This window comes from Microdochium trichocladiopsis, assembly GCF_020744255.1.
Source record: "Microdochium trichocladiopsis strain MPI-CAGE-CH-0230 chromosome Unknown B0I36scaffold_12, whole genome shotgun sequence".
Taxonomy (NCBI): domain Eukaryota; kingdom Fungi; phylum Ascomycota; class Sordariomycetes; order Xylariales; family Microdochiaceae; genus Microdochium; species Microdochium trichocladiopsis.
Window position 1 is genome coordinate 1,515,957 of NW_025763555.1, and position 20,879 is coordinate 1,536,835.

General features: G+C 52.0%; 6 protein-coding genes and 1 non-coding gene across 7 annotated transcripts; 3 read left to right on the forward strand and 4 right to left on the reverse strand.

Moving 5' to 3' along the window:
• The first annotated feature begins 2,090 nt into the window (after positions 1-2,090).
• On the forward strand, positions 2,091-2,214 carry B0I36DRAFT_t186. Its single transcript has one exon. It is a non-coding gene; the product is annotated as a tRNA-Ala (tRNA).
• A 539-nt stretch (positions 2,215-2,753) lies between these two features.
• On the reverse strand, positions 2,754-3,784 carry B0I36DRAFT_377923 (isochorismatase; the record flags this gene model as incomplete). The annotated part of the gene is made up of 4 exons (XM_046160612.1): positions 2,754-3,058; positions 3,263-3,427; positions 3,494-3,641; positions 3,704-3,784. 4 exons carry the CDS (start codon positions 3,782-3,784, stop codon positions 2,754-2,756), a joined length of 699 nt encoding a protein of 232 aa, XP_046006090.1.
• A 5,505-nt stretch (positions 3,785-9,289) lies between these two features.
• On the reverse strand, positions 9,290-10,422 carry B0I36DRAFT_436131 (uncharacterized protein; the record flags this gene model as incomplete). The annotated part of the gene is made up of 2 exons (XM_046162801.1): positions 9,290-10,332; positions 10,354-10,422. The coding sequence occupies 2 exons, from the start codon at positions 10,420-10,422 to the stop codon at positions 9,376-9,378; spliced, it is 1,026 nt and encodes a 341-aa protein (XP_046006091.1). The 3' UTR covers positions 9,290-9,375.
• A 460-nt stretch (positions 10,423-10,882) lies between these two features.
• Positions 10,883-11,967, forward strand: B0I36DRAFT_377925 (chaperonin 10-like protein; the record flags this gene model as incomplete). The annotated part of the gene is made up of 2 exons (XM_046160613.1): positions 10,883-10,942; positions 10,963-11,967. The coding sequence occupies 2 exons, from the start codon at positions 10,883-10,885 to the stop codon at positions 11,965-11,967; spliced, it is 1,065 nt and encodes a 354-aa protein (XP_046006092.1).
• A 241-nt stretch (positions 11,968-12,208) lies between these two features.
• Positions 12,209-13,081, forward strand: B0I36DRAFT_337793 (uncharacterized protein). Its single transcript, XM_046155702.1, has one exon. The coding sequence runs from the start codon at positions 12,409-12,411 to the stop codon at positions 12,910-12,912; it is 504 nt and encodes a 167-aa protein (XP_046006093.1). The 5' UTR covers positions 12,209-12,408; the 3' UTR covers positions 12,913-13,081.
• A 364-nt stretch (positions 13,082-13,445) lies between these two features.
• Positions 13,446-14,557, reverse strand: B0I36DRAFT_355257 (uncharacterized protein; the record flags this gene model as incomplete). The annotated part of the gene is made up of 2 exons (XM_046157421.1): positions 13,446-14,162; positions 14,219-14,557. The coding sequence occupies 2 exons, from the start codon at positions 14,555-14,557 to the stop codon at positions 13,446-13,448; spliced, it is 1,056 nt and encodes a 351-aa protein (XP_046006094.1).
• Positions 14,558-17,632: 3,075 nt separating this feature from the next.
• Positions 17,633-19,111, reverse strand: B0I36DRAFT_355258 (uncharacterized protein; the record flags this gene model as incomplete). Its single annotated transcript, XM_046157422.1, has 2 exons — positions 17,633-18,056; positions 18,834-19,111. 2 exons carry the CDS (start codon positions 19,109-19,111, stop codon positions 17,633-17,635), a joined length of 702 nt encoding a protein of 233 aa, XP_046006095.1.
• Between the last annotated feature and the right edge of the window lie 1,768 nt (positions 19,112-20,879).

A 20,879-nucleotide genomic window follows, 5' to 3' on the forward strand; every position in this document is an offset into this window, starting at 1 on the left:
AACACCTGGAACTTAAGAGTACATGACCGCATTTCACTGCCTGCAACGAAAATGTGGCCCAGCCCAAAATGAGACCCTGGCCTATTACGCGCGCCTATGCAGTATGTCTCGAGCACGACATCTCATAGGCCGATAATGGCTCTTGCGCCACATGCTGCATGCGCAAGCTGGGGGTGGTTCCCGGCGCTACAAGCGCTACAGGGGTAGAATGTAGTCATTTTTGGATGCAAGCCGCTGCATCGGATGCGGAGGTGACTGGGACTATTATATTCGGAAACGGTTATTCTCGCCCCTCCGGTATGCCAGGCATCCAAGATCAGGCCAATGATTCACTTCGTTGCCTCTAATGAGAACCTATAATTATTGGACGAGCGACATTCAGAGATCATCGTTGGCTTAGAGGCTAATACTGGTGCGATTCCTAAGACCTACAACCTCTACAAGCCACGTAAGTGGGGCCAACGCGAATAGTCACCCGCGCGAGTGCGGGCCGCGACTCGTTCATAAGCCTAGTCGATAGTTTCGCGCAGCTAGGAGTCCTTACCGCATAGTTAGCTTATAACACGCGCGCTTACTTTGTTCTACTCTACCTAGAGATGACTTAGACCAGCTTAGGTTCCTCATACTAGCTTACACAACCTAACGAGTATTGCGGCGTATAGTAAGACCCTCGGCGGAAGATATTATCGAGTACCATTGACACGATCCGAAAGGGGCGGACGAAGTCTGAAAAGCCATAAGGGTGAGCACCGATATCAGCATAAACCTAATCCAGGCCACGATCTGACGGATGAGCGCTACATACAAAGCTTCTTGAAAACCACTACTGAGAGGGCCCGCTCCAGACTAATCTAGAGATCATACAGACGTGATCGTCTTAGGACGGAGTTGATGTGCTCGAGGTGGTGGCAAAGTGGTGAGTTGGGAAAGATGTGTCATCAACTTCAGCCACGCCGTATATCACGAGCTTGTCTTAGAGCCAACTGGCTAAGCTGTTTATCACGCTGATAGCAGGGCTAGGTAGCGGCGAGTTGACCGGAGAAGAGCTACCGCTACCGACGTGGCTCTCTAAAGGTTCGCGTGGAGCTTGAGCATAACGGCAACTCTTGGCACAGGTCGTCATTTGGTTTAGGTTTTACGATGTAGCATGCAGTCCTCGTTTGATGAGACTGCCAGGAAGTTGTCAGTGTCCCAAGCATATGAAACCGCGGATGCCGGATGCCGAGATGCTTATGCAGTCATCTTCGCGAAAGCTGTCGGGTGTTGACGGCGGAGCAAGAACATTCGGCAATGTTCGGGGCTGTTAAAAGAATATCGAGCATGTAGGGTACCTAAGTAGGTAGTTGAGTGATCACAGAAGCCAGCTTGTACCCCTTCAGGCCGTGCACTTAGGATGCGATGCATCTTGTGGTGAATACCACCCTGAGTGCCCTATTAGCACTCGGTAGTTCAACGTCTCCTTATCGTCTAGACATGCAGAACTTTCACGAGTTTCACTAGTAGCCCATCACTTCACATTCGCAAACGGTAGTCCTACGATATACGGTGGATTTTGGGGTTAGACGGCAAAAGCGAGAATGGGTCGTGATGATGATTGGATGGTGTACGAAGAGCTCACACTGGCGGTGTCACATATGTGGCAAGATGGAGGAGCGACGTCCACCAGCTTCCAGCGGTCACGAACCCACCATAGCCAGCAATTCTTGAAGGAGGACGTAGGGATGCAGCACCGTTCGTATGCCTGGTTCGAACGTTTCAAGGCTCACATGCCTCCGATGACGATCTACTACCTTCAGCATGGCGTACGACTCCATGATACATCACCTAAATCAAGATTAGGAAAGTCTCGTCAGGGGGCTTGGGGCAAGCTGTCAGTCTGAAATTATGCCGAGCTTCAAAATTTCACGACACTGGGTTCTCGCAAGCCCCCGAGGCTTCTCGGGAGGCTGTCACCTTGAGGCATAGAATACGGACATATAGGCCTTGAAGTAGAGCGAAGCCATGTAATCGAGATCCACTGTCTCATGCAGCAAACCATGCATCTGTTTGGACGTATGGTGGTGTCCCCACACCGCCTTTGCATAGTTAACGGGCTAATAGCTCATTTGGTAGAGCGTTCGCTTTGCATTCGCTTCACCGTCCGGGCTCCTGCCTAGGATTTCTCTGAACAAACTCACCTGCGAAAGGTACAGGGTTCAACTCCCTGTTAGTCCATGTCTTTTTGCATATTACAAGTTTTCTTTTTGCGGCAGTGGCCCGCTGTTTGATGATGGGACCTTTCGTACATATCCGATGATTTCGCTGATGTGGGCCGCTAGGCCGGCGGGCCACATTACTCTTTACAAATATTCTGACGGGAAGTCGCAAGGGAACCTGAATCTTCAAAGTGCTCTGATGAAAGGGGACTACTAATTATTTAGAATGTCATAAGATTCAAGTCCATATATGTTGTTCGTCTCAGATTGTAGGTCTAAATCATATGCAATTTGACCCTAATAACTAATCTAAAAATATCTCAAGCAAGAATTGAAAGTATCCCACATCCCAGAATCGCGAGAAGTCTGCTGGCAGCCATTAAGTCGGCTGCAACCTTGGATCCGATCTCTTTCCACGCCTCTCCATCCGCCCATCCCGCACCCTTAGCACCTGTTCCTCTTTTCTCCACGCCTCTCCTTCCGCCCATCTCGAGCCCTTAACACGTGTTCTTCTTTTCTCCACGCCCCTCAGACCTGTTCTCTTGTCTCTCTGCCCACCTACAACTCATCTTGGCCCGGAGACACGGTTCCGTTCTGTATAGCGCCGATATGTGCGCGCGCGACGGCGCCGAACGAGGGGAGCCAGCGGTCGAAGTAGGGGATCATCTTGGGCGCGTCGGGCGAGCGCCAGTCGCGCAGCAGGTCGGCGGCAATAGAGAACCACGACACGACATTGACGCCCGCGCGTACCATGCGCTCGTTAGCAAGCGTGCGCACGAGTTCCGACGTCGTGCCCGAGGCCTCAACGTTAGCCCACACACTGTACCCAGCCTCGCGGAGAGATAGGGCGAGGAAAGTCGTACCTGTTTGCAATAACGCGGTGCTAAGGTTAGCATTTGAGTCTGTAGCAAGTTTCATAGTTGTGGGAGTGTAAAGGGGGGAAGATGGCAAATTCCAGGGCTCATCGCGGTCACTGGCTTATCTGGGGATTTGTTTTCCGTGCCGATTGGTAAATCAAGTAGGGTCGACCTGGCCGGCCGCAGCCGGCAAGATGGTCAAGCACTTACAAACATCCGTCGTAACGCCGGCAATGATGACCTGCTTCCTTCCCGACTTCTCAATGGCCTCGCGAAACTCGGCATTGTCCCAAGCGTTAATCTCGCCGTGGCGCTGAACAACCTGGACGTCGGGGAACATGTTGGTGATCTCGTGGGACATAGGACCATTAGGGCCTAGTAGCTTGTTAGAGAAAGTGCTCAGCGGTGGAGGGGAGAATCATTCTAAAGTTAGGAACGTACCAGACTGGCTAGACGTGGTCAGGACGACGGGTAGATCGAACACCCTAGCCAGATCGGCGTGGGCTAGGATCGAATTTCGGTAATTCACTGGATCGATGTCGTGGATCAGGGACAGCAGGCCGACCTGCACGTCGACAACGGCTACAATCTGCAGGTGGAATTATGTTAGCCGCGCCAACAGACGGATCAGAAACCGGGGAATCAACCCACTGAATTGTTCTTGTCAACCTGCTCCCAGGCTGTGGCGAGCGCCGCAAGGGGCAGGAGGAGTGTCGAAACCGAGAACTTCATGGCTACTTGATTGAGAAGAGACTGTGTTGGAAACTGAGACACAATGTGTAACTGTCGAAGCGTGGTCCGAGGTGACGAACATTGATGGCTCAAACGTTGCAACTCCTCACCTTTATGTTTTTTTCTTTCCATGCCCATCCAACGCGCTTGACGTTGCAGCTCGCCGTCCATCCAGACTGTGACCCTGTCCAGCTTAGCTAATAGAGCAGAGTGGGTCTCCCCCTTAGTTAACCCCCCCAGTAATAATTCATGCATGCTGACAAAGTTGGATTTCCAATTGCTTGGTAATTGTCAACGGCATCTAACAGTACCTAATGAGCATAGCATTGCAGCTCCATACATTGAGCTTAGACCCCAGTGCAGTCCAGCTCCCAGGGTGGGCCGTCTTCTTGAGCCAGGTACCACAGTGATGATATACACATGCTTACCGAGACAGGCACTTATGAGGTTGCCTGGTGAGTTTCAACGGCAATGCAACATCGCATCTTGTCAAGCGGGGATGCGACGCTGGCCAATGCTCGAAGATCTCTGGCTCTTATTGGTCCTTGTTGCATGCGCTCAGGGAAATCTCGTCGTAGTAGCGCCACCATGTGTGGAGAATCGAGCTTGCGCCGGGCAATAGATGGGTGCCCACAGGGATGTTGGCACGAGTGACCGCCTGTCCTATGATGATTGGTAAGTCTTTTGCGGGCTGAGTAGAATTTCCAAGCATTACAAAGACTGTTTATTCCGGCTCAGTGACGGGCGCACGTGCTTCGGCGCGGGTATCGAGTGATTATCTACCGGTTACTACAGTCCGGCTGGCTGCGGAACATTACGTTGTTCTAAAATTGACTTGCAATGTCGAACTCTGTCGAAGGCATATGAGCAATAGTCCCGAAGCTTGGACTTCCGTACGCGTGATGCTATATAGAATACGGCGAGAATGGTGTGGTTAATTCGCGCTGACTGGAGTCTCTTGGGATTGGGCAGGTTTCCCTGCAAGTTTTGCAGTGCTTAGTTCTCCTTTACAGAAAGGAAACGGTCGCGGTCGCCCTTCGTGAATATGGCTTGCAATGCCAGCGAATCACTACAGTGGTGGCCACTAAGTGTGCTCACTACGGTCACGACTGGTCACAATTCCTTCTCAAGAGGTTGCTTCTCCTCATCAGTCTCTACTTGCAAATACGACCACGAATCTTTGGAAGGGCTTGGAGAAAGTACGTACTTGCTCCAAGGCAACAGACCCCTGCCGAAATGGTACTTGCTCGCCTCTACAAGGGGTTCGAAGCGCACTAGGGTACTCTCTTGGTAAACTCTGTTTACTTCGGAAGATGGCCGCTCAACCTTACTACTGTAAGGCCCCCACACCTCTCTTTCCCATCCGTGAGATTACTTGCTATGGCACTCGTCCATATTCGTCCTGCGTTAGTGTTAGGTCCTCGAGTACGAGAAGGCGCCTTAAGTATGCACTCCCGATCGTTCGGCCCTCTGACTTTTGTGAAATAGCCACTATGATAGGTCTTTCTTCGTAGCCACGAAAACTCGATCAGTTACTTGTCAATGGCCAGGAGTTTAACCCGAGTCCACTCGACGGCGAGATGTCTGCCGTCTGCCGGGTTTTTCTTGTCATAGAAGTAAACGATATTGACGCGGGCTGTTGCGATAGTTCACAGCCTGACGACGGTGCGTCTGGTTTTCAGAGGAGCGAGTATTCGCCATCCAGCGAACGTGTATGTTGACATATCCAACTAAGATAAAAGGTTCAGTTTGGCGCCGTTATTGGGCCGTTGACACAAACTTGTAACTCAGAATGGCTAACGTCAACGACCCGATGAGAAGGTGATGGACAATTTTGGGCTTCTAGTAAAACTGTTTCACTTTTCAGGGAACCGATTCCAGCCAACTACCCTATGCCTCCTAGCACGACCTATATTTGCTTATGGTCTACTCATCGGTCTTGACTTCTAGCTCTTAGCATAGCTCCAGATTACTGTTCTACGAGGAGAGTAAAGCTAGAGCAATATTACTAATTCGAATGTCGTTTCTCTTATATTAGGGTTTACGTATCTCTTAGAAGAGATACTACTCTCGGTTAATTAAGTGACTGGGTTAAGTGATAGTAAGAATAATACTTAGATTAACGTAATCCACAAGTCAGTGAGCCACACAAGTGAGTGAGCCACTTTCCGTCATTTCCGTACAGGCTACCTTCTTTCTCCTTTTCCTCCACCAATAATTATGGGACGGCAATCAATTGAAAGCGATTTGATTCTAGCGCCTAATGCGCTTCAGTCGGACCCAGAATTAAGTGTACGACAAGCTGCATTGCTGTATAATGTGTCCCGTGCAACACTTCAACGACGACGAAGCGGCCGACCTGCGAAAGGCGATATCCGACCACCCTGCCAGAAATTGACATCGTACGAAGAGGATAGTATCGTACGATACATAATCGACCTTGATTCGCGATCGTTTCCACCGCGACTTAGTGGTGTTCGAGAAATGGCGGATCGACTCCTCCGCGAACGCGACGCGCTACGCGTCGGAACGAACTGGGCTGCAAACTTCGTACGACGACGACCTGAGCTCCGTACGCGTTTTAATCGAAGAATCGACTACCAGAGAGTCCTCTGTGAGGATCCAGACGCGTATCGCGCGTGGTTTGAGCTCGTACGAAACATAATCGCGAAATACGGGATCCACGATGACGACATCTACAACTTCGACGAAACGGGCTTCGCGATGGGCAAGATCTCCGCCGAAACTGTCGTTACGACCTCCGATCGACGCGGGAGGCCAAGAGCCGTACAACAAGGCAATCAGGAATGGGTTACAGTAATCCAGGGTATCGCGTCGTACGGCTATTCGATCCCACCATATATCATCTTCGCAGGGAAGGTCCACCTCGACTCCTGGACCGCGAATAGCCCTCTACCGCCCGACTGGGTAATCGCGCTTTCAGAGAACGGCTGGACGACGAACGAGAGAGGTCTAGAATGGGTAAAACACATTTCCATACGAAGAGTCGTACGAAGGGTACCCACCGCCTCCTTATCCTCGACGGCCACGAGAGCCACCATTCCGTCGATTTCGAGCTCTACTACAAAGAACAGAATATTGTTACCCTCTATATGCCTACTTATTCGTCGCATAAGCTCCAGCCTCTCGATGTTGGTGTTTTGGACCTCTGAAACGGGCGTACGGTAAAGAAATCGAAGGTCTAATGCGGGCGCACGTAACCCACGTTTCAAAGGAGGACTTCCTCCCAGCCTTTTATAAGGCGTACGACGCTGCAATGACCAAATCAAACATCCAGGCAGGCTTCAGAGCGACAGGCCTAGTACCGTACGACCCGAATTATGTGATTTCACAGCTAGATGTGAAGTTTCATACGCCGACACCGCTAGGTTCCTCTACTGGACTACCACCCCTATGGGTTTCAAAGACGCCGAACAACCCAATTGAGACCGAATCGCAGACGAAGTATATTGAAAATCGCATCGTACGACACCAGAATAGCTCACCGTCGTCCATTGTTAAGAGCGTACGGCAGCTAAGAAAAGGAGTCATAATGATGGTACACGAGCAGGACCTTATGCGCCAAGAGCTCGCCGAACTTCGAGATGCAAACGACCGCCTCAACCGCCGTCGTCGTACGAAAAGAAAGCAGCTACAGAAAGGAGGGTCCCTCACGATTGATCAGGCAAAGGATTTGAAGGCTCAAATCGATGCGACGCAGCAGTTAATAGCGGAAACGAGTCAAAATAGTGGTCGTACGAGGAGGCCAGAAACGCGCGCGCGACGATGTGGCGTCTGCGGTGAGCCCGGTCATAATGCTCGTACGTGTCAGAAAGTTGTATCTGACTCTGAAGAAGAGGATTCCTCATAGTTTCAATTGATTTAAGGCGTTGTGGTTGAATTATCTTATATATTGTCGTACGGGTACCTGGAAGGTGGCTCACTCACTTGTGGATTACGTTAATCGTTAAAGTATAAAGACTAAACTACTTAGTTAAGGAGATCCTTCCTACTATATACCTTTATCCTTTATCGAGTCCTTATACTGGCCGACGAGGTTATATTAGTCGTGCGATAGACTCCTATCGTATAGCTAATAACTTCCTATCGGGTAGCCGATATACTAGTATCGGTAAGCCGACTACTAAGAGTCGGCCTCTCCTCTAATAACTAAGATCCTACTTATATAACTATCCCTTAGCCCTTCGTAGTCCTACCCTTATTTATAGCCCGGTACTGCGGCCTTGTTTATCCTACCTCGTAGTCTAAATAATCCCCTATTAGTTCCGGGTCGTTATATTATCCCCTTCCTTCTCTAGCGCTATCCCTAGTGCCGTAGAAAGGTGTCACGATCTGGTCTCCGGTGTCACGATCCGATCTCCGGGGTCAACCATCTGGCAGGGCGCTGGGGTTGCTGTTCTGCAAGATAGGTAAAGCCTGTGCAATAACACTTTCAACTCTGCTGTCGTTCTCTCTTTGGGGGTTGTCGTGTCTCTTGGAAGAGATACCAGTCTCGGCAATTGAGTGACTAGTTCAAGTGTGGGTGAAACTGATACTTAGATTGATCGCTGAAGTACAAAGGTAATGACTGTTTACAAGGAGATCCTCCTGGCTCTATATATCCTTTGTCCTTCATCGCGTGTTCCTGGATATGCCTGGATATGTTGTGATCCAACATATCCTGGATATGTCTGGATATGTTGTGATCCAACATATCCTTCCTGGTCCTGCTGACATAATGAGACGCTTATGTAACCAGGGGTGTGGCTGCCCCGCGTGCATGATCTGCCCTTGTCCCTGGCCCGATCTTGCGACCTGTTGGTCGGGTTGTCACAGCAGGATTGGGCCAGGGACAAGGGCAGATCATGCACGCGGGAAGAAACACCCCAGATTACGTCAGCAGGTCCCGGGGCAACACAGTAGTCCCAGGACAAGGACAAGCGGTCCCAGGACCGATGGAGCTGTGCCAAGAACCAACGGGCTGTACGGAGTACAGCACCACCTGGGAACTGCACAGCGCATGCAGAGAACTGCGTAAGCGACCAAGGATCTGTCCAGCGCACGCTGAGAACTGACAGCACCATGCGCCGCGCACGCAGGGCACCGCACACGCAGCACAGCACGCGCAGAGAACAGCGCACGATGAAGGGCAAAGGCGCAAGAGATATAAAACGAAGGATTCCCTAGATAGACAGTCATTACCTTTGCACTTCAGCGATCAATCTAAGTATCAGTTTCACCACACACTTGAACTAGTCACTCAATTGCCGAGACTGGTATCTCTTCCAAGAGACACGACAACCATCGAGAGAAAACGACAGCAGGAGTCAGTGAGTATTGCGAAGGCTTTACCTATCTTCCAGAACAGCAACCCCAGCGCCCTGCCCTACGGTTGACCCCGGAGGCAGGATCGTGACAGTCTACTCTCATAAATATTGCTCTATTGGTCTTGGCATAGCTGTACTATAGAATCCTATTTCCTTCTTACTATATAACCTGCCCTTGTCCCTGGCCCGGCTCTACAACCTTCTGTCCTGTTTGTACTACCTGCAGCCTAGACAGCGCGACCCGTGTTGACTGGTCGTTACACCCTACTCGTATTTCGGCACCGACATGTATTTCATTGGGTGGTTATCCTTGCCCGCGTACACCACACCGAGGTTCTTACCGTCAAGGACCTCGCGTGCGTAGTCCTCAACCGTCTTGATCTTGACATCAGGATATAGCTCCGTAGCATCTAGGTATCCGAGGTACTTGGCGTGCTCGGGCGTATTATCACCCCGGACGGCGTACGAGTACTTGTACTCGGCCATACCCTTGTCGGCGAGGGGGCCGTAGTTGGTCGGGTCCTTTGCGAACTTCTCGCGGCCATTCGCAATGACCTCCTCGACGCCCTTGGGAGACAGCACGGGCCGCGGGATCTTCTCTCCTGAGAGGCGCTCAAACATGTCCCAGATCTCGGTCTGCGTGCGGACATCGCCGTACGCAAAGACGAGGCGGTTGATGGTGCGGGGGTCCGAAATAATGCGTACCACGTAGGCGCCGACGTCGGTGACGTCAGTGAAGGCGCAGGGAACGTCGCCCGCACCGACAATCTCGTAGACGGGGAACGCGAGGGCGCTGTCGAGCTTGCCCGACGGCAGGCGGGGCAGGCACCACTGAGCCCACCAGCCAATGTCGATCGCCGTATAGGGCATATAGGCCCGCTTAATAGTATCGAGTACGTCCTCCTTGGCCGTGCGCACATCCATGACGCCCCGCGGCGGGCACACGGTAGCGAAGAAGCTCGGCACGTGGCGGCCCACGCGCGCCCGGCGCGAGGCCTCGACGAGGGCCAGCTCGCCCGGCAGCTCGGTGAGCGTCATGCACGAGATGACAATGGCCGAAGAGGCGGGCGTGTCGCCGCCGCCGCTGATGATCTTAACGAGGGCGTCGACGTCGCGGACGTTGACGGGAATGACCTTGACTCCTTGCTCTGAGATGCTCGTGTAGAACTTGTTGTTGACCGACTCGGGCCGGGCCAGGGCGACAACGTCGAACTGCTGGGGCTGCAGCAGAAGGTGCCTTACGATAGAGCTGCCCGTCTCGCCTGAGGCGCCGGCAATGAAGACGGTGAACTTCTGGGTAGTAGAAGCCATGGTCGGTAGTTGTGTTGAGAAACAGTAGAGCGGGATCAGAGGTGTGTTGTAGAAGGGGTTATGAACGTGAGAGTGCGGATGGCTTGATTTAGAAAAGGTAGAGAGAGGCCTGGGTCCAACATTATATTCAATAACGACCTTGAGGCTCTAATGTCGCAACCTGACATATCAACGACGTTTTTGTCACCGAGCCGTGGTACATAAGTCCCCGGATCGGTAGTCTTCAGTGGTCGGAGCTATAGATCCGGCCCACTCTTATCGGCGTCCATTTAGGCCGACTCCGCACGCCGCGTCCTTACTAGTTCTACAGTGCCTGCCGGTATCTTGTCGCAGCTTGAACGCACGGGGGCGCCTGGTGGTATAAAGGGCGAGCCTTCTTTGTGTTTTGCTAGTGACCCCTGTGACCCCAACTGATGCAACAGTACCCATTCCCCCTTGAGATCCCACCCAGCCATACAGAATGTCCCTCCCCGCTTCTTTCAAGGCCGCCATCCTGACCCGCGCTGGCGGCCCGCTGGAGGTCCTCGCCGCACGCCCGAGAGGGTCACTCTCGAGGCCGACGGGGTCGCCGTCAAGATCACGGCGACGGCCATCAACCCCGTTGACTGGAAGCTGGGCGCCGCCCCGCACCTCTTCCTTGGCGACAACCTGCCGGCCATTCTCGGCACCGACGCGGCTGGCACCATCTCGGCCGTAGGGTCGGGCGTCTCCAATTTCTCCGTGGGCGAGCGCGTCTTCTTCCAGGGCCGCAGCAGGGACTTTGACACAGCCTCGTTCCAGGAGTACGCGCGCACGCCCGCCGCCGTCGTCGGCTACACGCCCGCTCACATCTCGGACGAGCAGGCCGCGGGCGTCAGCCTCGCCGGCATCACGGCCGCCATCGGCCTCTACCACACGGTCGGTGCCGCGCTGCCCGCGCAGTGGGACGCCGAGGGCGGGTCGGCGGGCAAGGGCAAGGCCATTGTCGTACTCGGCGGCAGCTCCTCTGTCGGCCAGTACACGGTGCAGCTCGCGCGCCTGTCGGGCTTGGAGCACATCGTGACCAACGCCAGCGCGCCGCACAGGGAGTCGCTGCAGAAGCTCGGCGCACACGTCGTACTCGACCGCAAGACGCATAACAACGCTGCCGACTTCCTCGCTGCCGTGGGCGATGATCTCGAGCTCGCCCTCGTGTACGACACGATCAGTAGCATTGAGACGCAGGTACTTGCCGTCGAGATCCTGCAGGCGGCTAAGAAGGTCCGCGGCGATAACGGTCACGTCGTATGCCTGCTTCTGCCGGAGGAAAAGGCGGTGCAGTTGGGCAACAAGACGGAAGGCGGCGCGCGCGCTGTTGTTATCAAGAACATCATCGCCGTCGGACCGGCCAAGGAGTACCGCTACGTATCGGAGCCCTTCTACCCGAACGTTTCTAAGTGGCTCGCGAGCGGCGAGCTTGTGCCTAATAAGACAGTCGTCGTCGAGGGCGGTATCGCTAGCATTGACGACGCCCTCAACAAGCAACAGGCCGGCGTTTCGGGTGTCAAGGTAGTTGTCAAGTTCTAGCCTAGATAGAACAAATACTGTTCCAGTCTTGCGATAGCGGAGATCACCTCGCCACCCTGGTTCTTTCATTCCACCTTCCCAACAGCCATCTTACCAAGTTTCCTCCCCGCCTTTACAGCATTCCTCTGCTCATACGCTGTCCTCGTCCTCGAGATGGCTGATGTCACTGTAGAGAAGTACAGCTTTCGATTTCGCGCGGATGCATGGCCTTCCCAGCCATACGAATTCAAAGGTCTCCTATCGACTGATCTGCCACACCCAGATCTCCCCCTGGACAAAGGAGTCATTGAAGATGGCCACATTCGATTCGATATACCTCAGACTTTGATTCCCCCTTCAAGAAGTGTCACGTTCACCATTGAATGCCTCACAAGCATCGGCAGTATTCTCGAGGAGACTTACGAATTCAAACTGGCAAGGAGTGCCCCTTTCGAAGTGAAAATGCCACTCGGAGATCTTCGTCGTAGGGAGTTGCTGTATTTTCGTTCACATTACGCCAAAATTGTCACACATTACGTCAACATGGCCAAACACTATGATCAACTCCTCCGCTCCCACGAAGCACAGGAACTCGAAAGTCTGCCAAAACTTCGCCATCTTTCCGTCAATCTGCCGGTCTTCTACCATGGGCCCCATTCCGACGCGCGAGCTTGTCGACAGCAGCGGTCACCTGTTTCCCCTACCAACATCTCGGCAGGCGGCTTCGCTTCAGAAGATACATCGTTCGACGACCGCAGTAATACGACCACGCCGCTCTTGCAAAGAAGCGATCCGTTCCTGGATCTGCGAGTACGATCGAGTCCTTCATGTTCGTCTGACAGCGAACTCGAAGTTCAACATGGAGACTGTTACCCCGATCCTCAGCACGTCAAGAAGGAACAAGACGACTTAGGCAATGAGGACGATGCCACCGACTTCGTCCAGTTGGGGGAAGGCAGGTGTTGACCGCTCAACGCCTCGCCTCCTTCCATCAAATAGTTCAAGGAGTAGTTGGAGCACTTGCGCCTCGGTCCAGGACAGCTTCAAGGGCTGGCCGGAGTGCGGCCCTTCTTTTCTTCAGCCATTCTGTTACACCTTGATACATTCCTGAACCCTTTTGCATCTCTAATTAGGACTTAATACAAAGCTTGCTCATATGTCGGCGTGACAGTCCCCTCAAGGCCTTGCTCAAACTCTCGCAACTATGAAGTGAAGACCATGCTACCCTGCTTTGCTCATGATCCCATACATATTCATGACGGAATCGATGGACTATGTTCTGGCCAGAGTCTCTCGGATCCGAGTCCGTCCGGAGCAGGGTCGGTGATGCGGAGCAATAACGCTAGGGGTTTTACTCTTCCGACGGGCTCATGTGAGCTAATTGGTCTACACAAAGACCGGCCATGTTCACACTTAACACAGATAAGAACCATCAGGAGAGACAATGATGAATCGAGTCAGCGTTCTAGACTTTGAAACTGCCCTAAAACGCGTCTAACTCACGCGGGCACTATTAGTAAACACGAAATGTGAAAGAATCGAGCCTGGAATGCGAGGTTCACCTCCTTTGCAAGGGCCTCTACCTGGGCACACCGCTCCAAAGCCTGAAGGACGCCCGGCAGAGAGTCACAGGAATACGCACAAAGTCTTAATACGGATTGCGTCTGCTGCATCTCCCGCATGAGTGCGTCGGTGGCTGCCACATGCTTTTTTACCGCTGCTTCTGCTTCATCAAGAGCCTTTCTCAGCGAAATGGCCGTTTGTACCGCCCACTCTCGCGGATCATCCCATGAGGGCGGTAGACCTGCAGCGCTTAGCACTTGCAGAATCTTTGCCTGAAAGTTCTCCTCGGTGAACCTTGTCACTGGATGACGATCCAAGTAGTTCATAGCGGCACAGTAGCTTTGGTGGCCGTTGGTCTCCCGTTGGATAGTAGAGTTGACGAGCGCTTGCGAGGCACTGGCCGCATCATCCATCGATATAACACGGTGAGATAATGGGTGTGCTTGGGCGATTGCGGCTATAGGCGATTTCAGGGTGTGAGCCGGGGTCTCCTGGTGGTCGGAAACGGGAGAGGACGCTTGCGAGGTGCAAGTGGGACTATCGAGCGGTGATCGAGAGAGCTCATGCCGGGAGGGAGTACTACTCGATAGGTGGTGACGCCACCTTCCCGGTCTTGGATCAGAGGAAGTGTATGCTCCGCTCGTAGCGACTCGCTACAAGACAATAGATGGTTATTCTCGGTCTGGCTACAGGAGAGCGGAGATCATACCTCGGCGTGACGAGTTTTCTCATGTCGCCTCAACGACTCGAATGTCTTGAAACGTTTCCCACACTTGTAGTTGCATAAGTGAGGATGCGCTCTGACATGATCGACCACGATATGAGAATTGACCCTTCCCTTTGAGCAGTAACTGTGAGCGCAAGTAGGCCAACTGCACGAATGAGGAAGCTTTTGCTGCAAGTGATCCTGGTGATGTTGGTATTGTTCGGCTTTGTCCTTGATATCGTTGTGGCGGAAGCATCGGAAAGCGCATGCGAGCCCTGAGCCGTCAAGGGAAACAGAATCGTTGTTGCCCTCAGCCTGCTGGCTCCCATGCTTTTCCGGCATTGTAGTATGTGGCTTCCCTGTTCTTGTGCAGGCGCTGCTATAGACAGCACACTGCTGGCACTATTATCGATTGTTAGCCATCCTTGTTTGAAGTGAAGAACTCGTTACGTGGTAGCCTTGTTCTGACCTTTTTCTCTCGGGAAGGACAAGAGTCGCAAGCTCTCAGACTTGTCTTTGCGATGATGTTGAGGGGGATCAGCAAGCTGGAACCGTCGTTCCCTCATCCCGACTATTTATACCAGGCCTCAACAAGTTGGATAGCACATGCCACCAAGGGTTGTAAGAAACAATCTGCCCTCAAGAACCAACACCTGGGCGCAAGCGCCCATTGCGCTTACCCTACCGTGAGCTGAGAGATATATAATTATATCCATGCTTGTACCAGGAGAAGCGCCAGTGGCGTGGTGGAATCGGTTGCAATTTCAGTGCCCTTGCTCGGGGCGGCAGGCATGGCGGGCAAATCCCCTCACAACTGTCATCCATGTCTACATAAGGCAACGACATATTGAGACAGTCGAGCGACAAGCCCCCTGGCCATTTGCGCGAAGCCCATCTTCTCGCAGCGACTTCCAGGCCCCATGTTGGGCCCTTTGGTTTCGGGGGTACCTTCTTCCCCTGGACTTGCTCCACTGTAGATGAACTTCGCTTGCCGCGACTAGGCTGCTTCGCGCTTTACGGGCTCATATGGTTGACGGATGGCCCCGGCCCGGTTCGATCATCTGATAGTACTGACAATGAGGGAACCCTCGACCCTCAGGCGCAAATCACTTGTGGAGTCCAATGCCAACCTGAGCGGCCGTGATGGAGTGGGGGGTCTCGTCTTCAACCGAGCAACCACGGTCGGCCTTGCTCAAACGGACAACTGCTACATGCACTGTGCGGCTTGCGAGATATTGCGGAAGCGACGACCGGCAAGGGCTGGCACGGCATGGCGCGGGAGCAGCTCCGCTTCGCGAGTCTGGTCAGATCTACATGTCGAGGAGTGCCTTGCTATTAAAGGACAGCTTCCGTCTTCTCATGCACAGCCGTATGGGCCACGGCCAGTCAATTTCATCGCCTCCACCATGGATCTTCTTCTTCTGGTTTCCTCAGTTTTAGTGTTAGTGATGGTCACTGCAGTGACGATTCACAGATACTGGTCCTCCTGTCAGTACCGCGTGAGGTGGGCACAGGAGCCGGGGTAAGATCGCCCGCAACGGACATTGTCCAATCTCCTCTGGGATCTATGCGGTTTCTGTGGTATTACTCTGCTGCTTCGATTTCTCCTCGGGGTCATCGCATTGTCATATGCAGTAGCGCCACAGGACAACAACGCGCCACCTGATCACAGGCTCCTATCGACATCCCTCGCATCCATCGGATCGATGCTCAGCCTCGTACGTAGAGCTGTATCCTCGAAACAGCCGGATTTCGCTAACCCGAACGGACAAGGCTCCGTGGCAGGACAAGCTCTTCAGGGAGAGAACTCTCCCATTCATCGCGAAATTTGGACGGTCATCTGAGCTATGGTCGTACAGAGCAATCATTTACGGGCCCGGCTTCATTATCGCGCTCCTCCAAGTGTCTACAGACGAGCAAGTGCCGTTGCTAGCTTGTGGTGTTATGGTCTCACGAACTCTGGCAGTATTGTACTTACTTTACTGCACCTTGCTCCATTTTCTCGAACCGACATGCGACGGGCATCAAATCATCACTGTACGAGGCGTGTTCATACTCGCCACAATACCAAATATCATCGTAGCCATACTCTTTATCTATGGCGGAGTAAACACAGAGGTAAGAATCCCTTTTCCGGCTTGCACGGCCGTGTTGGATCTGACAAGCTAGTGTCTGCCAATCGCCAATTCTTCGCCAGAGCCACTGGTTAGTGTCTGGTTGCTCTGGGTCCATGTACGGAAGCAGCGTAAAACTGGCGACACAGAGCAGGCTGGCGCAACACGACACCTAGATAGCGCTGCAGGCCTCATCCCAACCACCACCTAACAACCTTTTTCCTACTGGCTTCCTGAACCACGTCCGCCATTCCATGTAACTCCTCGGTCTTCTCAGTGTATGCTAATGGGGTTGCTGTGCTCCTCCGCCGTTTTGCTCGAGTGAGTCCCACTGGCTGTGGAAGACCCGTCCGCGGGTTTCGGGATACCGAAGGTCTCTTCGCCGGGAGCCATGATGCTAGCTACCCATACTTAGTAACTATCAATACCATTGTTGTTGGGGTTCCTACCACTTCTCTCTGATGCCTTGATACTCTTGGGAATGTGTAATTTACCCGTTTCGCTCTGAATTGTTTCTCAACAAGCATGACGCAGACCACCAGACTCGCTGTCACTCTCTTATACTTCCGCAACTCGTTCACAGCCTGGTCATAATTGCTATGCACTTTTTCCTCTCCCTTCTGCAGCAGCATGCACCTTTACGTGGTGGGTTGCTTGATGGGCCGCGTGGGTAGTTGTCTCCCAGGGTTGACATAATCCTCGTCGTTACGTCGTGGCTCGAAAGAACACTAGCGTATGACGATCGTAAAAACATTGCAAAGTTGTAAATAAAGTAGTATGCGACCGCGTGATTGAAGACAATCGATGGCCTAAGTGTTACCGGTATCCTCGGGCGGCCGCCTACAATAGCGGGAGCCTGTTCATAGTGGAGAACATATGACTAACAGCCTAAAATCCAGGGGACGTACATACCCGAATCAATTTATCAGGGAGGTAGAGAAACTATTAGTTCCTACAGTTCTAGGCAAATCGGAGTTCGAGAATCTGAGCTAGTGTAGTAAAGAGGGGAGCTGGAGTATCTACACCGTGAATCAATCCCTTTTTCAAGGCCACGCGGTTATGCTCGAATTGTTTACGGAATAATCGTGGCTCGTAATGGTTCGCACATGAACACAGATATATACACAGATATACGCGCGAGAGATGGATCAGAAAATTTATTAGTAAGACATATAAATAATGATCTCACTCCTTCCTCATGACTTTCGTTCATGCGGACTATGTAAGAGTTCCATTATAGCTGTCGTCCTCTCCCGCCATATTGCCTGCAATAATTAGCGTAACAAGTACTTTCTTTCAGACTTTATCGCATTATCTTTCTCTTCTTTGTCTGGGGCTGGCCTTGGTCTGTTTGATCCTGCTGGTCCAGTGCTTGGAACGCAGCCAGCAGCCCATTTTTTTCCGTGATGGATCTGCCCAAGTTGTTCACCTCATCATTCGCAGCGCCGAGGAGGAATTCCTGTGCTGCTATAACGTAGTCTTTGTCCGAAGCTTCTCTGACCATTTCGGCCATAGTTTCTTTATGTTGGTCTAGCTGCATTTGTAGGATATCGTTGCGCATCACTTGCTCATCAAAGCTTTCTGCGGCGCTCTTTACCAAGTCCTTAAGGTCACGATTTTGCGATTGACATAGTTCGAGCTGGGCTGTAGCTTGCTCACACAGTGCTTTCCAGTATCCTGCCTGTTCATTAATCGTCGACTGGTGTACCGTGGGGCGAGGGAATGTCCTTGAACGATTGGTAAGTTCGGAGTATGGATAATGTCCAGAAGAAAGCTTACATAGTATAACGCGGCCCTCGTCTAGCAAACCTTGAGCCAGTAAGTCTGCTTCTCAAATATGCACAGGAAAATCTTGGTTTTAGCAATCAGACGATCGCAAGAAACAGAGAATAAAGGAGAGATCGCTCGTGGTTGGACAGGTCGACTCAACATTAATTCCACTTGAGTAAGCAGCTAGTGGAGGGGACTATGGCCTGGAGTCATTCACGAGTTACCCAGGCGCCATTTCTGGAGCATTCAAGTCACAAACTTGGAATTACAATTGATGGGAGCCTTTTCCGAAGAAGCATGTAAGGACTAGCGCTCGCAAAACCATGACGGTATCGTGGGGATATAGCTTCGACCGCGCCAGCAGATGTGTCTTATAGTCCACGGAGCAGATGTCTTATTCTCTCTATCTCTCGTGGTACGATCCTGTAACCATGGCACCTGCTTTCATTGAGCTACGCTACTTGACCATATATTATAGGCGAGAGGGCGCTAGCTACTACTTAATAGGGTTTTGCCTATCGAGTGAGACGGACGGATAGTTGTACTATTACTTCGGGCTCATTTCTCCTTCGCGAGTTTCGCCCAACCGTCGCGGGCTTCCCAGTTGGGCCCAAGACTAATATCACGTCTATATATAAAGAGCAGGGAATGCCGAACTTGGATAGACAGCACTTATAGAACATAGTACCAGATTAAGTCGCGCCTTTTCCACTTAGCCCGTCGACTCTTCTCACAATCGCGCATTGGCCTCTTCGATTTTCGCATCAAGTCTTTGGATCGCTGAGAGCAGTCCTTGTGTATGAAAACGGACGTGGGCTAAAAGTGGGTGGAGGACCTCGTTGGTTAAGGTCTTGTAGTAGTCTATTTCACGCCTTAGGCGCGCATTTTCGACATTCAGTTCAATAATTCTATCTCCAATCGGGACAGGGCTTTTTAGGTTCCGCAGCTCCTCAGGCTTTGTGTCGAATGCAGTGGTCATGCCGCCTAAGGCACGGATCTCGAAGTCGATCATATTGGGAGACAAAGGCCGACTGGACGCAGGGATTGCTTGCTCAGTACGAGTCCTAGTCTTTTGCATTGATAATTGTAGGTAACACCCGCACACTTTTGCCTTGACTTAACCAGTGGAGTATGTAGCTGGCCGCGGCCATTCTTATGTAGATAAGCCTTTAAGGACATAGTAAGCGTAACTGCTGCTCCTATTCTGGAGAAGTTCCTCTTGATTATATAAGGCTACTTCCGGCTGCTACAGTAGTGACCGCGAACTGTGTCCGCGTTTCTAGCATCATAGAACAACTCCGCACGGACCAGCACCGACTTTGCACTGTAAAACACACTGTACTGACAGTCCCACAGCCAGTAGCTCCAAAAGTGGATTGCACCATCACGTGCAGCGGTTGGCACTAACGAAAGGTTGTTTGTTCGTCGCACTACTGTACTGTATCTGCAGTGGTGACCATGGCGGATTGTCGGACAATCTTCGCATTGCCCATCGCAGGATGACGGCAGAGTACAGTCGAATTCGAAATCGGTGTCCACCTCCGCTGAACGCAAGACTCTCTGCGCACGGTTCGCCTTGTCTTGGCGATGCCAAGTGCATGGAGCTATAAATAAAGCTGCATGCAGGTGGGGCAGTCAAGGCAGCCATTTCGGGCTGCACGTTGGATTCACTTATTGCATAAATAGGACAATGCCTGGAGAGCATTCCTTAGAAGCACTCCCAAAGCTTCTTTGGACCGAATGAATTATTGATCTGCAGTCGAAGTCAAATCTGACCGGATCTTATGAGATGTTTTCACCTTGAGTGACTTTCTTGTCATTTTGGCTTGGGCACAGCGGGACGTTATTATTGTTTAACCTGATACGGCTTTCTCGCACGAAGCTGTTGCCTCACGAAGGGTTTCCCAGCTACCAGCAGCGCGTCCACGGCTTTTTTGTGGTTCCTTACTCGCAATTTGATTCGTACAGAAAATCAATCGTAAAGACAAAATCCCATTGGTTCAAGTCGGTTCACAATACTGATGTCGCATGAGATGAGACGTGCACTGTGAATTAAGCCCACTACTGAGTGAAGTCTACTCCATGTTGATTGTATGGCAAGAATATTATGAGGGGATAAACAAGATGGTTATACTGTATATGCTCGGATATCTAGGTACGATATATCGGAGGAAAACTAAAGCCCAACTCTATTTCAGGCAAATGGGGACAGAGTCAAAGGCGCCAATTATATCCTACGTGACTCTAGAAAGATGTGAAATCTAGGATAAAAACGCGGCCAATCGGGCATCCAATAACCAATTTCGTCTCTGCATCCACTATGGCCCACCCGACAACTTCCGATCGGGGCTCTGGATGAAGCCAGAGGACCGGCTGCGAATCCCTCAAAATCCATGCGCCATCCGAACTGATACTAAGGCGTTGGCGGCCGGCTGTGATCGACATATTTTGATATAGATCCAGGATGTATTGCATGGCATTTCCAACACGGAACACTCGAATACCAGCATAAACATGCTTTTCAGTCTCGTCAAATGAGACAGGACTATTGGCATCAACTTCGTATGTCGCCTCGCGCAACCCCGTAGTCGCATCCCAAAGCTTAACTGTACTGTCGTCCGATGCCGAGACAACGCGCCGGCCGTCTGGGGAGAAGGCTGCCGACAGGACCCAGTCAGTATGGCCCTTGAGTGTCGCCTCGCACATGCCCGTAGTCGCATCCCACAGCTTGACTGTCTTATCCTCCGATGCCGAGACAACGCGCCAGCCATCTGGGGAGA

Coding starts and splice junctions, on each gene's coding strand:
- B0I36DRAFT_337793 (XM_046155702.1), top strand. CDS start 12,409: ATGCCACTCGGAGATCTTCGTCGTAGGGAGTTGCTGTATTTTCGTTCA.